Here is a 15,473-nt window from a genome sequence, read left to right on the forward strand (position 1 = left end):
GCAATCCTGTCCATGACACAAGGCAGGCAGAACCCAGTTGACTCTCCCACAGAACTGAAATATACTAGTTAACCAGAGTAAGCTATACAGGTTGAACCTCTCTAGTCTGGTGCCCTTGGGTCCTGACTGGTGTTGAACCAGAGAATTACCAACACTTCCACTGCTTACTGGGCTGTTAGAAGACATTCAAAGGTAAATTAGAGCTAAACAGCAGCACAGAACATTGAGAGCCACAACTAGTGGCTGTGAACAAACTTTATGGGACCTTGGGAAAACTGGCTAACTCCACGATAAGGGGACATGTGGCTAACTAAAATCATGTCGGACCTCAGATGTCGCTAGACCAGAGAATGCCAGACTAGAGAGGTCCAACATGTAGTAATTTTGTATATTTACACATAGACACACACACACTCTCAAGCTTATTCTCTCACTGTGCTGAAAAATTGCTGGCTATAAAAAGAGGTAGAGCGCGCTGTATGTCACTTTCGCTGTGAGCCTTGATGGCTGCTTACTAAATGGCACTGCTGCTAAAAGTCCCATTCTGTCCGCCTTACATGAAAGATAATATTGGGCTTTGAAAATTCAGGTGGAATTAAAATCTCCAGCATATAACTAGTGTAGAAGAGTATCAGAGGGGTAGCTGTGTTAGTCTGAATCTGCAAAAGCGGCGAGGAGTCCTGTGGCACCTTATAGACTAACTGAAGTGTTGGAGCATAAGCTTTCGTGGCAAAGACCCACTTCGTCTATAAGGTGCCACAGGACTCCTCGCCGCTTTTGCTACTGTAGAAGACACTTCCATCTCAAAGTCAAATCTTACATAATCCAGCAAATATACAGTATTTTGATGTCTCTTAGAAGGCTTGAAACTTGAAAAATGACATACTTTTCTGAAAAATCTGTACTTACTACTGTTACAAGCAACATGCCAAGATTATTACAAGAGACAAGAGAGAAAAACACACAAGAGAAGAAAAGGTTAGGAGTGGGAGGAATGGACTGAGCATATTTGGTGGTGCTTCTTTTGGGCCTGTCCACTTTGATTTGCTGGAATGACCATTCCGAAGATTATCAGGGGAGTAAGGGGAGAAAAAAAAGAGACTGTCACCTGATGATCTGGACCAGTATGCGTTCCACCTTCCCCTAGGTTTCATGATTCTCAGTACAGATTCTCTTTTGTACTGATAAAAGTGTTTTCTTTCCCAGCATTTGAGATTCTAATTAAGCCTCACGTTAATATTAGTTGATCATTATAATACAGAAGCAGTTGTTGAGAGAGAATTTCAACCAGTCTGCCTGGTACTGAAGTTCGGCTTACTGGGCAAAATGAACCATTGTAATTAAGCTTACTAGTTTAAATGAAGGAGAGTTACTCTAATTAAATTGTGAAAGGATTATAGAATTATGTTTTCCATTCCTCTTACTAAGCAAAAAGTCAAGGTCATTGCATCCAAATGAGCAGTGTTTCTATTGGAAAACTATGTTTTTCTTTTGGGAATCTAGAACCACTTTGAGCAGCTAAATGGACACATTTCCACACAACTCTTTAAACTTAAAATATGGCTTATTCTGATTGTGTGCGCCATTTTAGGAAGGAAATATTCAATTGTACACAGAAGATGATCAGCATTCTCATGCTCTGTCTGTGGCACCAAGGGCAGAGCTCACAAAACAGAGAAAGCCAACAAGAGCAGAAATGGTGGTTCTAGATTCACAAAAGAAAAACATAGTTTTCCAATAGAAACACTTATTGTCAGCAGGAGCTAGGGAGCCAGGCCCCATGGGCACACCCCCAAATCCTGTATTCTGGCCACCTACCAACCTTATGGTTCTGCCCGCAGACTTTCAAGAGTGGGTGCAGAGTAATTTCAGTTTAATTTATCAAATGTAATCAACAATGAAGACACAGTAATTAGAGATTTCTAATAATGGGGTGACATTTGTCCCAGAGAAGGCGGGACTATTGCCAAACTCTTGATGTGTAAGTTCTCCTGAATACGGATGATTCTAGGAAGTCTTTCCATCAAAGAGAGGATCAAGAGAAAGAAATCCAAAGCTAGTGTACAGAAGGCAGCAGGTTAAGGTGATCCACTGGGTCCTAACGCTATCAGGAAAAACACCTTCTGTGATCAAAAGGCAGAGAAGAACTATCAAACTGCTGCTTCAGATGCTGCTATGGTAGCTATGGTTCCTTTTGTCTTTTATGGTTTCATTGTCATCACCAATGTCATGACATCCTATGGCAGCAGCCTGGAGGTAGTGGATGTATTTACTCCAGTTGTGGGACTGTCTGGGTAGAGCACACAGGTCACATTCAGCAATGCTTACATTAACGGTAGGGTACTGCTTGGAGACGAAACCTTGCGTCACAGGGCATGTCTACATTTTTTGCTAAGTTGATTCCAGCTGAAGAGAATACACTAGCACTGATGGAGCCAGCAGGCTAAAAACAGGGTGCAGCGGCAGTCAGGGAAGAGGCTAGCTGCCAGAACTGTGTGTTTGTCTGAGACACGGGGTACATGGCCAGGGTAGCTAGCCCCTCTCCTCTGCTGAATTAGCTACCACAGCTACATTCTGTTTTTAGAGCACTAGTTCAGTGAGAGCTAGGGAGGGTACATCTCCTTGAACTGGGAATCACAAAGCCAGCTCTAAGTGGAGATATAACCTTACAATGTGGCTACTATTCCTGCTACTCTAGCTTTACTCTTGATTGGAACTCTTTTCTTATGCCTGTATATTTATACTTGCCTCTGGAATTTCCACTACATTCATCTGACGAAGTGGGTTTTTGCCCACGAAAGCTTATGCTCCAATAAATCTGTTAGTCTATAAGGTGCCACAGGACTTCTCACTGTTCTTGCAGATTCAGACTAACACGGCTACCCCTCTTATACTATTCGTGCTAATGCGGAAGAGGCAGTCTGTGCGCACTTGTGTGTACACTTTCTTGACTAAACTCGGCCAGTTTAATGACATTGCTGTAAACCAGCATTTGCTATGAAGGGCTTTTTTGTGTTTCCTGCCTGGCCTACATTCCAGCATAGTTCCCAGCAGTCCTCTTGTTTAACACCAAGCTGAGATTTTATTGCCTCTTGATTTTATTTGGAATTTCATTTGTTAGGCCCAGTTGTGAGCATCTCTGAAGGTAATGGGAACTATGGGTGCTGCTCAGGATTTTTTTGTTTGTTTGTTTTACAAGAGAGGAAGCATGTCAGAGGTTAGCAGTGCACCAGACTACACACATGCAATTTCCAAAAAAAGCACACATACTGCAGGTCATCTACTGCACAGGCTGCAGGAAGCAATGCAATGGAAGAATAGTTGATAGCCTTCTGGTTCTTGTACTTTCAGTTGAGACCTCAGACAATAGTGTGTGACAGTTTATTTATATACCCTGATTTGCAACTACCATAGTCCTAAAATTTCAGACATTACACCAAAATTCCCCAGCAAATGAACATGCTGTCATTCAAGAACTCATGACAATCTTTCAGGTGAACTGGCTTCTCACTTTTTTTTCTATGTGTATATGAGAAAGATAAGCAATTTCTTGAAATTTTCTGGAGTGTAAAATTCTCTAGAATGAAATAGAAAAACATTTTGCTGTTTTTGCCTAGATCTAAAATAGTTATTCTGATTTTTTCCTAAACTTTTAGATTTCTCAGATATCACTCAGATTCGTTGAACATAAAAATACATGAAATGAAGAAACAAACAATTATCTATTGAGGACACTGACAACAGACTGCTTGAAAAATGGATCAATACATGCACCTGTTATTAGTCATACAGATCTTTGTTAACATCTTCACCTTTATGATACATGAATGGGCTAAATTCAGCTCTTATTTACATCAGTGTAAACATGGAGTAACACCATCTAGATTAGTGTTCTAAATGTGAGCCAAATTTGGGCTAATATGCAATATGTGCAATTCACCCCAGCACTAGGAATGTAAAAGTGTAACAATGCACATGGTTAACCAATGAGCCTTGGCTCTTCGGTTAACATGCATGGGTACACACAGGCCCCTCCTCCCATCCCCGCTCTATGGTGCTGCTTCTGTATCAGAGACAGCAGTGCAGGAGGAGGAAGGAAGCCAGGAGCTGGTGCATGCAGGGAGTCAGTTTTTGAAGCTGGCTCCCACAGAGCTGCCTGCCCCCTGCTCCTTTGTGCTGCTGCTGCTGATACAGTCAGTAGAGCAGGGAGGCAGGCATGAGCCTTCTGCCCCATGCATGTAACCATGTAGCTGCTAACATTTTCAGCAGTTTACACAATAATTTAACTAAACACATTTTAACATCCCTATCCAGTTCAAAGTCTGTGTGCATCACTTAAGCTCCATTTTGATTTTGTCCTAACGGAAATGATGATTTAAAAAAAAAAAAACAGCAAAATTTATTAGAAAGTAATAATTACCAAGATAATAACCTGCAATTCGTTTTGCTATCCTACAACAGGTTTAAAAATAGCTGCTTGTCAATTATCCAGATGACTATTTATGCCAAGGTTAGTGTGGTTAGGAGGTACCACAGATGCACAAATTATTACTTTAATGTCACAAACAGATGCAATCAATATACTAAGTAGAAAACTGAATCTGATCAAGTAAAAAAACAAAAAATACTTGTAACTAAAATTCAATCTGTACACTGACATCGTATTTTACCATTGTATTTTATGTACATCACAGGATTCTGTTAAAAATATTAGAAAACTTCTGCTCTAAATCTGAAGAACCTCAACAGAAGCAATCAGTGGAACTATTTTCATTTATACTGATGTAAATAAGAGCAGAATTTGGCTGATTTAGTTCAATACTATATAGAGTATTAAGACACATGTAATAGGATCAACAATGGCAAATACCAGAGTATGCATTAACACAAGACCTACCCTCGGGAAGTAATGAGATGTCTAAATGGATAATATTGTATATTTAATTAATGGTTTTCCCTTATGCTGCTAAGGATAGCATAATGTACTTCTACCCAAAAATTATAATCCTGAAAATTATAACTGCTAAATAACATTATGTCTCACCTATCTGCTTTTCCAATTCTTCTCTCCGTACCCTAGCAAGCCGTTGTCTGTCATCAACTTTTAGTACAGGTGGATGATCTGCAACAAGAAACAAACAAACAAAAACAATCAGAAAAAAAGAATGTTTTTAGAAAATGCAAGTTTACTAGAATAGCAACCACTAGCTATAATGGTAGTCTCAAACACATGAAATCCAGAGTCTCCTGAAATCGATAGCCTTGGTTAAATAATTGTGAACACATTCTAATTATGCCAAGGTGAAAAGAACCAACATAAATGCTCCCTGAAAGTGCTTTCCAGAATCAACACCTCCCATAGAGGCCTATCTGTTCTGTGTTAGAAAAATCATCATATATTTTGATTTTTTTTTTGGCTAAATCTGGTAGTCTCTCAATGACGTTGCATTATAATTTACAATAAGATACTGCATGTTATTCTGAAGCCCCTACTTGATGTATAGCCACAGAGTATCTTACTACATAGTACATTGACCATGAAATGGTAATAGCTATTTTTTTAGGACTGCTGACATGTACATGAAACAACAAGTTAGATCTGACATAGTAATGGCTTTCACTGGGCTGTAATGAGATCTGTAACAGTTATGTTAACATGACATTGAGTCTCCTACATGTGGTAACAGGTTTTTTTTTTACTTTAAGTACACAGGCATTTTAGAACAGTGTAGGATCTTGTGTAACATATGTAAACAATATGGTGCAATATCTCAACAAAAATAAGACAATTTTATTAATTTCAGGTAGACCTTGAAAGTTATTGTAACAGGACTGTGGAACACACTTACAATATCTGTGCATCTCTTGGGGACTGCATCAAATGCGATGTAGTGTCAAAAATAATTAACAGCAGTTCCCTATTTGGTGGCACATATGAAAAGAGTTGTTAACTCCTGTCCAATTCCTGGAGGGCAAGTATTCATGCCACCAAAATTATCAGAATGGACAGTAACTGGCAGTCTTAGTGTCATACTCAGCAGTTTAACCAGGGATTGAACAGGCATGAAAACTGAACTATTAATTCATCCTAGAAATTTCTCTCTGAAGCTAGGTTGAGTTACTTTGTCAGGAGAGATGTGAAAAAACTTGCTTTGCCACTAGCTATTTATGTGTTCTTTAAATAAATGTGTGCAATCTTCAGAGTTGTTAATTTGACACTCCTCAAAGTATTGAAAAGTACACTAAAAACAACAGAAAAGCAGGATGACAAAAACAATTTTGGGGTATAATCAAAAGTCACTGTTCTTTTGATACTGGGAAGAATTAGACTCCAGTTTTTATAATTTTCATATTAAAATAAAGAATGGAGCTAGGGCTGTGTCTTCAGAATGAAAAGAGACTAGCATCCTTTCAATGCAGTTGGAACCTAAATAATAATGTAAGCAAGGTAACTATTAGACTCTACTGTGCTTTCAGAATCACAGCTGCATCAATTTTCAAGCAAAGCAAAAATGGCACTCAATTTTTACATGCAGTTATGAAATGTGAGTACACATGTGCCTAATTGACCTAACAATATCAGGCGCATGCTAAGGTCTTCATGTGGCTGCACCTAACTTTGAAAATCTTGTTTTAAAATATCCAAAGCCATGCTCCAATAGAAAATAACATTTTCACAGAATCAATTTGAGGAAAAACTAACATATTTGTGGAAAAACAAATACTGAGGTGAGGCGGAGATATTTTATAAATGATTTATGATGGCTATTTGAGTTACAGCAAATAAATAATTTAAATATAATCATCTGAATTGATGGTGGTGCACTAGAATGACAGATCCTAGCCATCTTGGATGAATAAAGTAGCTGCTGACTAGCTTAAATTTAATTATTTTAAAAATGTTATCAGTGAACAATGATCTGAAGATGTATTACCAATATTATTAGTAGTCAGAGATTAGAGTCCTAATTCAGTGAGTTACACCAATGTAAGATTAGAACAACAGTGGAAAACCACATTCAATGTTGGTAGAATGAAAGAAATTTATTAACTAGGCTATATGCTTAAAATTAAGCTAATGTTACTAAAATTCAGTGAAAAGTCATGAACAAGGATACAAGTCATTTTTTTAACCAAACCCACCATGCCAGATTCTTAATTACTGTATATTGGCCTAAACTGCTAACGGCTATATAGTTGTGCTGTTTTATGCCAGCCTTGATTCTGGGTCCCATACATTGTAGAGATCAGAATTTGGATTGATTTAAGAAAAATGGTGGCTCTTGTCCAATCTTTTTAAGCATAAACAGGCAGCTAGGGGTTGACACAGCACTCCCTTCCAAAATGCAAACAAGCCCCACAATTCTTGTGACTGGCCCACAGAGGATCTGTTTATGGATCTCTAACTCGAGTAGGCAGTAGGCATTTGGGTCACTGTGTAATAAATATGAAATTTCCCCAAGGAGCATTCTGTCAACTTGATGGTAAGCTATCAGGGACATCAGGATCATCTAGAGTACATGCTGCTTCTTTCAGAATGCACTTTTCCCTCCATCTTTCTATTCTACCTTCTATCAGATGTTTACGTAGGAGAGAGAGTCCTCCGAAAGGAACAAAGTTGATAAGAAAAGTTGAACTGAGAAAGTTTCTTCCAGAAATTGCCTAATAATGGGCAGAGGCTGGAATTTGTTTTAAAAAAGTGTTCTCTGCCATTCAGTTTAAAGACATTCAGTTGCTCTTGCTATCTTGCAGATATGCTAGAAAAGCCTTGTGGAATTCAGCAGTACGTCCCAACTTCACAGAAGTGTGCCTGCGCTCGATTACAGGTTGTCCTTCATTGTACTTTTGGGTATGTGTAAGAGGAAGTAAATTTTGGTACAACACTGGATACAAGAGCTCAGAGATGAGTGACACACTAAATATCACATCTGCCTTTGCTCTGCTAATGGATGGAATAAATAGGGGTAATGGAGAAAATTCTACTATGTTAATTATATGCCTTTTCTAGGTCTGGAAATCAATCCTTCATTGTGGTGGATGTGGTATACCTAGACTTTAGTAAGGCATTTGATACGGTCTCGCATGATATTCTTATCAATAAACTAGGCAAATACAACTTAGATGGGGCTACTATAAGGTGGGTGCATAACTGGCTGGATAACCGTACTCAGAGAGTAGTTATTAATGGTTCACAATCCTGCTGGAAAGGTATAACTAGTGGGGTTCTACAGGGTTCTGTTTTGGGACCAGCTCTGTTCAATATCTTCATCAACGATTTAGATATTGGCATAGAAAGTATGCTTATTAAGTTTGCAGATGATACCAAGCTGGGAGGGGTTGCGACTGCTCTGGAGGATAGGATCATAATTCAAAATGATCTGGACAAATTGGAGAAATGGTCTGAGGTAAATAGGATGAAGTTTAATAAAGACAAATGCAAAGTGCTCCACTTAGGAAGGAACAATCAGTTTCACACATACAGAATGGGAAGCAACTGTCTAGGAAGGAGTACGGCAGAAAGGGATCTAGGGGTTATAGTGGACCACAAGCTGAATATGAGTCAGCAGTGTGATGCTGTTGCAAAAAAAGCAAACATGATTCTGGGATGCATTAACAGGTGTATTGTGAGCAAGACACGAGAAGTCATTCTTCTGCTCTACTCTGCGCTGGTTAGGCCTCAGTTGAAATATTGTGTCCAGTTCTGGGCACCGCATTTCAAGAAAGATGTGGAGAAATTGGAGAGGGTCCAGAGAAGAGCAACAAGAATGATTAAAGGTCTAGAGAACATGTCCTATGAAGGAAGGCTGAAAGAATTGTGTTTGTTTAGTTTAGAAAAGAGAAGACTGAGGGGGGACATGATAGCCGTCTTCAGGTATCTAAAAGGGTGTCATAAGGAGAAGGGAGAAAACTTGTTCATCTTGGCCTCTGAGGATAGAACAAGAAGCAATGGGCTTAAACTGCAGCAAGGGCGGTTTAAGTTGGACATTAGGAAAAACCGTCAGGGTAGTCAAACAGTGGAATAAATTGCCCAGGGAGGTTGTGGAATCCCCATCTCTGGAGATATTTAAGAGTAGGTTAGATAAATGTCTATCAGAGATGGTCTAGACAGTATTTGGTCCTGCCATGAGGGCAGGGGGCTGGACTCGATGACCTCTCAAGGTTCCTTCCAGTCCTAATATTCTATGATTCTATGATTGTTTGGCCTCATGCCTAATTTCCAACAACAGCATTCTGGTTCCCACTGACCAATTGACACTCCGAGTACATAATTTTAAAATAATGGTTAGGTAGAAAGGTTCCACAGGGCACTGCTTTCTCTCTTGTCTCTTTACACATTTAGACACTGTCACTCATGTCTGGGTCCCAGAGGACTGTAAAAATGCTAGTCTGTATGGTTAGAGTGAGATTAATTCTGCCTTAATCTTATTCATCATGGTCACAAACTCTGGATTCTCGCACAGAAAAATGGAAGTTGTGTTGCTAAAGGCCTCTGCTACAAAGTTGCCTCAGCTCTCACTGACCTAAATGGAAATTGAGGGTGTGCTGCTTCTTGCAAGTACTCAAACAGATTGCAGGATCAGGCATTGATGTGGAAACTGCTGAATGGTCTTGCGGAGATGTCTTTGTGTTCATTATGCTCAGCTGCTTGTTTCGTTACATTAGGGAGATGAAAAGAGTTTCAGGGCAGAATATGCAAATGCACAGTATTTTACCTGCCTGACCAGGGTGCTCTGAGATTATAAGAAAGGTGCTAGTCAGGACTCCCTAGCCAAAGTTTCATTTAAAACTTACAGCATGGATGCAACTCATATGCAGTGCATGAAAATACAGTGAACTCACCACAAAAGTAAAACTGCTTCAACTCTGAGTACAAAATGAAATAATTTTCTGAGAGTATACAGGTAGATCTACAAAATTATTTCAGGAGTTATAATTAAAATGGATCCCTTAAGAAACTTAGTTCTCAGTGCCAACCTTTTTTGTCTCCAATTATTTTAGCTGTAAATAATACTCTTCTAACTTTCCATATACAATTAATATTAATTGAAATTTTCTGTATAGGTTACATTTGAAGAAATTTCATTATAATCAGTGTGCCCTGTAGACTGTGCACTTGAGCGGCCACTCAGAGATTCAAATGCTGCCCACCTGAGTAGCAGCGCATCCACCACTAGGTTTGTGTTTCTGCTCATGGTGCACATTCTCAAATGCCTTGGTGTACATAAAAAAATATTTCACAAATGGATGGAAACAATCCAAAAAGATCAGAAGGAACGTTGTCTATAATTATGCTGCGTTACTGATTATTACATCTAATTATTAAGATTACTTCATAGACTATGGGCCAGTTTCAAAATCTCAGGCCACTCTTAACTGGGGCCATTATTACATCATAGATAATACATCTTTTTTCATGCCCATCTCCCTCAAAATCCACAACCTCTCCTCACTCACAACCACTTCTCTTCCCCCCTTGACTTGTGTGGTACTGTTTTCTGGCACTGGGAGATCTGAGGCACATAGTGAGGGAGGTAAGGGTGAAAGAATGAGGAAATGGACAGGATGGGGAAAGCTGGTATATGTGTGAGGGCCCACGGGAAAGGAGGACTGTGTATTGGTCACCAGTGCTATTCAAAGGGAAAGCCTTCCCTCTCATCTACATTTATTCTCTCTCCCTATTCCTTGCACAGTCATTCTCGCATCAGCTTTAAGCCTTTTATAGAGAACATTGTTTTATTAAAATAGACCTAGTTCCTTTCAGCTGTGACAGCCAAGTTTCACATCCTCGAAGATTATTTAGTAAGTGTGCCTGCATATTTTTTACAAAAATAATAACTTAAAAACACCTTTACCGTTGCCACCCCAACCATTCACAGAGTAAACACTTTGTTGAGGATGGGACTTGGGCATTATTTACAACCATGTAATGAAAATGATTTGAGTATGTTTTCATAACAGTGGTGAAAATAACTCAAAGAATCATAGATCTGGAAGAGACCTCAGGAGGTCATCAAGTTCAGCCCCCTCCCCAACTCAGGACCAATCCCACTTAAATCAACCTAGGGCTTTGTCAAGCCGAATTAGCTAAAATCAATAAAGCAATTGCAAGTGAAGGGCCAGATTTCACTAGTAAACTAACTGGTTTGCACTCTTTCACTAATGCAAAACTACTATAACTCTAGTTAACTGGCCACGACACTGAAGCTGTTTTATGATGCTCAACAGTTCTGCAAAACAGCCAAAATATACAGTAAATTCAGCCTTAAAATAAAAAATGTAAATGCCAGCCCTCAGTGCCTGTACTATGTCACTCATCTCTTCCCCTTCCTTCCCCACCCTCCCATGCTTAGAGCCTCCTGGAACACGCCATGTGGTGCTTCAGTAGAGATGTAAAGAATCTTGAGCTCCAGGCGCCACCGCTGCTGCAGTAGCAATGGCACCGGTTGGGAGTCTCAGGATCTTTAGAACTGTCAGGTCCTGGGGCAGTTGTCCCCTTGCCTCTCCTTCCCCCAACCCCGCCCCTCCGCCCCCTTCAGTGGGCCTGGTAACACAAAGCTGTGACTCATTCTGCACGTCTGGTTGTTCTTTGTATAGCAGTCAAGTCTTTATGGCTTGGTATAAGAACAGGGAGGGAGCATCTGCGGGGCAGTGAAGTGCTGCTATGTACAATCCTCCAGGGACTTTATTGTAGTGGTGTAGGTTTCAGCTATTCCTTTTAAGCACCAACATGCATGAAGCCTAGAAGCTCAGAACCTGACTCTCATCTTCCCATTGCCCAACTGCCCCCTGGAACCAAGTGTTAGGAGTGTTGAGTTTTGTTTGGAGTACAGCAGGAACTTCACTCATTTACAACCAGTGTGAGCGATTGCTTATGACTAGACTCTGGCACTGTTATGAGCCCTGTCTACACTTGTCTTAGCAGGAGGGAAAGGGGCACCATTCTGAAACATAGGTACTAATTTTACTAGTGTAGATAGTCCCTTGCTGGCTTTAAGGTGTGCCTCATGTACTGAAACATGACTCCTTCCATATTTAAACTAAAGGCTTGCCTACACAACTATTAAATGTATAGCAAGTGAGGGTGTGAAATTACACCACGTCAGTGTTCTCTGTAAGCTGTGCACTTGTGCGACTGCTCAGAAGAGATTCAAATGCTGCCCAGCATATTAGCAGAGCATGGGCAGCTAGGTTTTGTGTTTCCCTTTGTGGTGCACATATAACATTTATTCCACACATGGATTGAAAAAATCTGCACATGGATAGAAAAGATTAGAGGGGACATTGTCATATGCTAGCCTGCTAAGATCATATGCTTCTTCTGATGTAAGCACAGCTAGAGAGATGACTTTCTTCACTTTTCATAAACTAAGATGAACCAGGCTTTTTTTTTGGTTTTTTTGCTTCTTTGTGCACCATCAACACAGTTGAACAGGAATAATCATTCATAATGATTTTCAACTGAAGTAGCAGCAGCAGAAATATAAGAGCCCAAAACTTTTTAAAAGATCCTACAGAAGTAACAGCTTTTCTGTCATCTAGACAAACAAGCAATGGTGGAGAGAGATGTGCAATGGTGTACCTGCTTTAGCAGTGGAGTTGATGGGGCTGTGCCCCGAAGAAGCTGAAGTGGGGTGGCTGGATGAAGTAGCTTTCTTGTCTTGTACTTTAGAGTCTTCTGGTGCTAAAAAGAAGAGGAAAAGAGATGAATTAATCGTGCTATGAGAAAAGAGATGGGCTACATTCTCTGTTTATTACGCTGTAAGTTATTCCTGCTATGTAGCATTTAATAAGCAACTCTGGGCATCCCTATTATTTAAAAAAATATCCATAACATTTGGTGCAGACAAATGGTCTTTCCAAATTTCCCCAGAAAACATCAAACCTATGCATGATTAACCAAGCTATACAATTCCCCATTCAGGTTGAGAAAAGATGTATAACAAAATTCCCCCTCTCCAGTGCTCTCTTTAATACTGTCTCTGAACTGTCTATTCTGTGTTTTATTACTAAAGACTCATTTTCTCCCTTTTCTTCTTTCCTCTTAATGATGCTAAAAATCCACAGTGAGTCACTACCCCGACCACCAAATGAGACCACTGCTTCCAAAACCAGCTGCATATCCCAAAACTCAGCCTTCAAATGCCTGCTTCTGGTCCATTTCTTTCAGGTGAAGTTGGAATGGGCTCTTAATCCAGGCTAATAAGAGAAAAAACCCAGAAGCAACAACTGGATAAGGCTGCCCAGTAATTTAGGAGTAGCACAAACACTCCAAACAGAAGTGGGCAAATAACTGATTTTTCAGTTCCCACAGCAAAATCCCACAGGAAAATCAGAGCAAACATTTGGTTCAGTTCCAAAAAATGTTCAAAATATGCCAGTGAATTGGAAAAAGTCTAATCAGCATCGGACAAGAGGGAGTATCTCCTCCCTGCTTGTTTCCGAGGAGGAATTTAAATCCTACCTCCCAGCTGAGTTCCTTAATCGCCAGGCTATAGAGTCACTCTCACTCTCCCTTTGACCCAATGACTTGTTCTATATTTGTATAAGTGGAAGCGATTCAGCACAAGAATTCAGAGAACCCCCATCTCAGAACAGCCTACATACTGGCCATTAGGATGCTCAGGTACAAGGGGACAGATTTGAGTTCAAGTCTCTGCTATAGTGTAAGGATTCAAACCTGGGTCTCCTACACCCAGGTAAGTACCCTAATTATTGGGCTAAATGTTATGGTGGGGGAGGGGACACAAACATATACATCTGTTCTAAAAACACAGTTTTCTGAAGCTGGCCCTGAAAACCATTTCTCCAGCTGAAATTATTGGATTAACTTTGCATACAGTTTTGGGTCAATTGAACCGGCATTTATTATTGACAAAAATTTTGTCTGAAAAGTTTTGCCCAGCTCTAACTCCAATTTCTGTATCACCTATTGCACACTGTGGACACGGAAGTAAAGGGGAATTTATATTGCTAAGAGTCAAACACATAGAGCCCTGTGCAGACAGAAATCAGTAACCACAGGCCTCTACTGAGAGGAACTACAGCAGCTAAAGGAGAAGACCATAGTGCTGCAACTCCCAGGAGCCAGCACCCCATGCTGGCAGCTGCTCCTGGCCATGCAGCTGTACTGTCCCCAGTCACATCTGCTGTCTCAGGTTGTGCAGCCCTGCTGGGGTGTAGGGTTATGGGCAGTACAGTGGCATGGCTGGGAGGAGCTGCCGGCATGGGGCACTTTGGTTCCCAAGAGTAGAGACTTCGAAGACTGTGTATTATGCAATCATACCATAAACCTCTGCTGAAGGTTCAGATGACAATTTAGAGCTGAAGTCAATGGAAAGTTTCTCATTGATTTCAACTGACTCGGTCCTTTGTGGTTCCAGAAAGAGATACTTCACGGCTCTACAAACTACCTTTGCCTACTAAGAAAAAATGGAAAGCTTCACTTTCAAATGTATTTAACCTTAGGCATAAACCAAAATTGTAATCTTGTTCTGGTTATATTTGGTGAAAGTGTAACCGCCACCAGGCAGATTTGAACCTAGACACTCTAGAGCTTAGTGTAGGAACGTCTACAGCAGAGGTGCCAACCCGAGACTCAGGAGCTGCAATTTTTTGACAGAACCAGGACAGAACCTGGAACCGCTCAGGTCAGCAGCTCTCACGGCCATGCCATGCCGCTGTGAGCCGCAAGTGTGCTCATGGCCTGCGCCGTTCCACTCACGGCCCCCAGCGCACTGCGTCATATCCTGCACATGCAGGTCGGGTCACACACAGCATCCCAGCCTGTACATGCTAGCAGCTGAGTGTAGGCAGAGGCTTTGCCAGAGGCTCCAGGACCTGGGCAGAAGGTTGGGGGAGGAGAGGAGAGCGGAGATGCCTGGCTCTGGAGGGGAGGGGGATTGAGTGGGGAGGGGGCACGGTGCAGCAGCTCTGGCTACAGGACCCAAGCATAAGGTTGGGGGGGAGGGGGATTGGGTTACAGCAGGGAGGGGAGGGGAATTGGGTTGCACACTGCGTCCCGGCCAGCTCATGCTCAAAGCCAGCCACTCAGCACAAGTGCCCCAGCGTCTGGAGGAAGAAACGTGGCTGTAACAGCAGCGGTGGCTCCAGGACCCCAGAATTAAGTTAGAGCAGGGGGGAGTGGGATTGGGTTGGGGGGAGGGTGCCTGGCTCTGGGGATGGGGAGGAGAGGGAAATTGGGGTAGAACGGGTGGCGGATGCCTGGCTCTGGGGAAAGGGAGGGAGACTGGGTTAGAGCAGGCTGCTCTTCCATTCCCCTAAACAGCTGGCATGCTTCCTGAAATGCCAGGTCTGTCGCACCACCATGGACTTTTCCCCTTGCTGCCTGCCTACACAGGGGAGGAGGGGGGAGGAAGTAGGAATCCTGGGACTGCATGCCAGCTCCAAATTCTCAGGAAGCACGTGGGAGCAAAGGAAAAGTGTGCACTTCCTGAGAAGTTGGAGCTGGCATG

At 41.4% G+C, this 15,473-nt stretch overlaps 1 protein-coding gene across 13 annotated transcripts in view; it reads right to left on the reverse strand.

Moving 5' to 3' along the window:
* MAP7 (microtubule associated protein 7) overlaps positions 1 to 15,473 on the reverse strand; it is a 193,305-nt gene that overhangs the window by 64,489 nt on the left and 113,343 nt on the right. For all 13 annotated transcript variants that reach the window (XM_089777272.1, XM_089777269.1, XM_089777271.1 and 10 more), the window contains 2 exons: positions 12,581 to 12,682; positions 5,045 to 5,122 (listed from right to left, as the gene is read on the reverse strand). In XM_089777272.1, coding sequence (XP_089633398.1) covers positions 5,045 to 5,122; positions 12,581 to 12,682 — 180 coding nt within the window. The remainder of the gene's footprint in view (positions 1 to 5,044; positions 5,123 to 12,580; positions 12,683 to 15,473) is intronic.

The sequence above is a fragment of the Pelodiscus sinensis genome, chromosome 3 (assembly GCF_052426305.1).
Source record: "Pelodiscus sinensis isolate ZL-2025 chromosome 3, ASM5242630v1, whole genome shotgun sequence".
NCBI classification, from domain to species: domain Eukaryota; kingdom Metazoa; phylum Chordata; order Testudines; family Trionychidae; genus Pelodiscus; species Pelodiscus sinensis.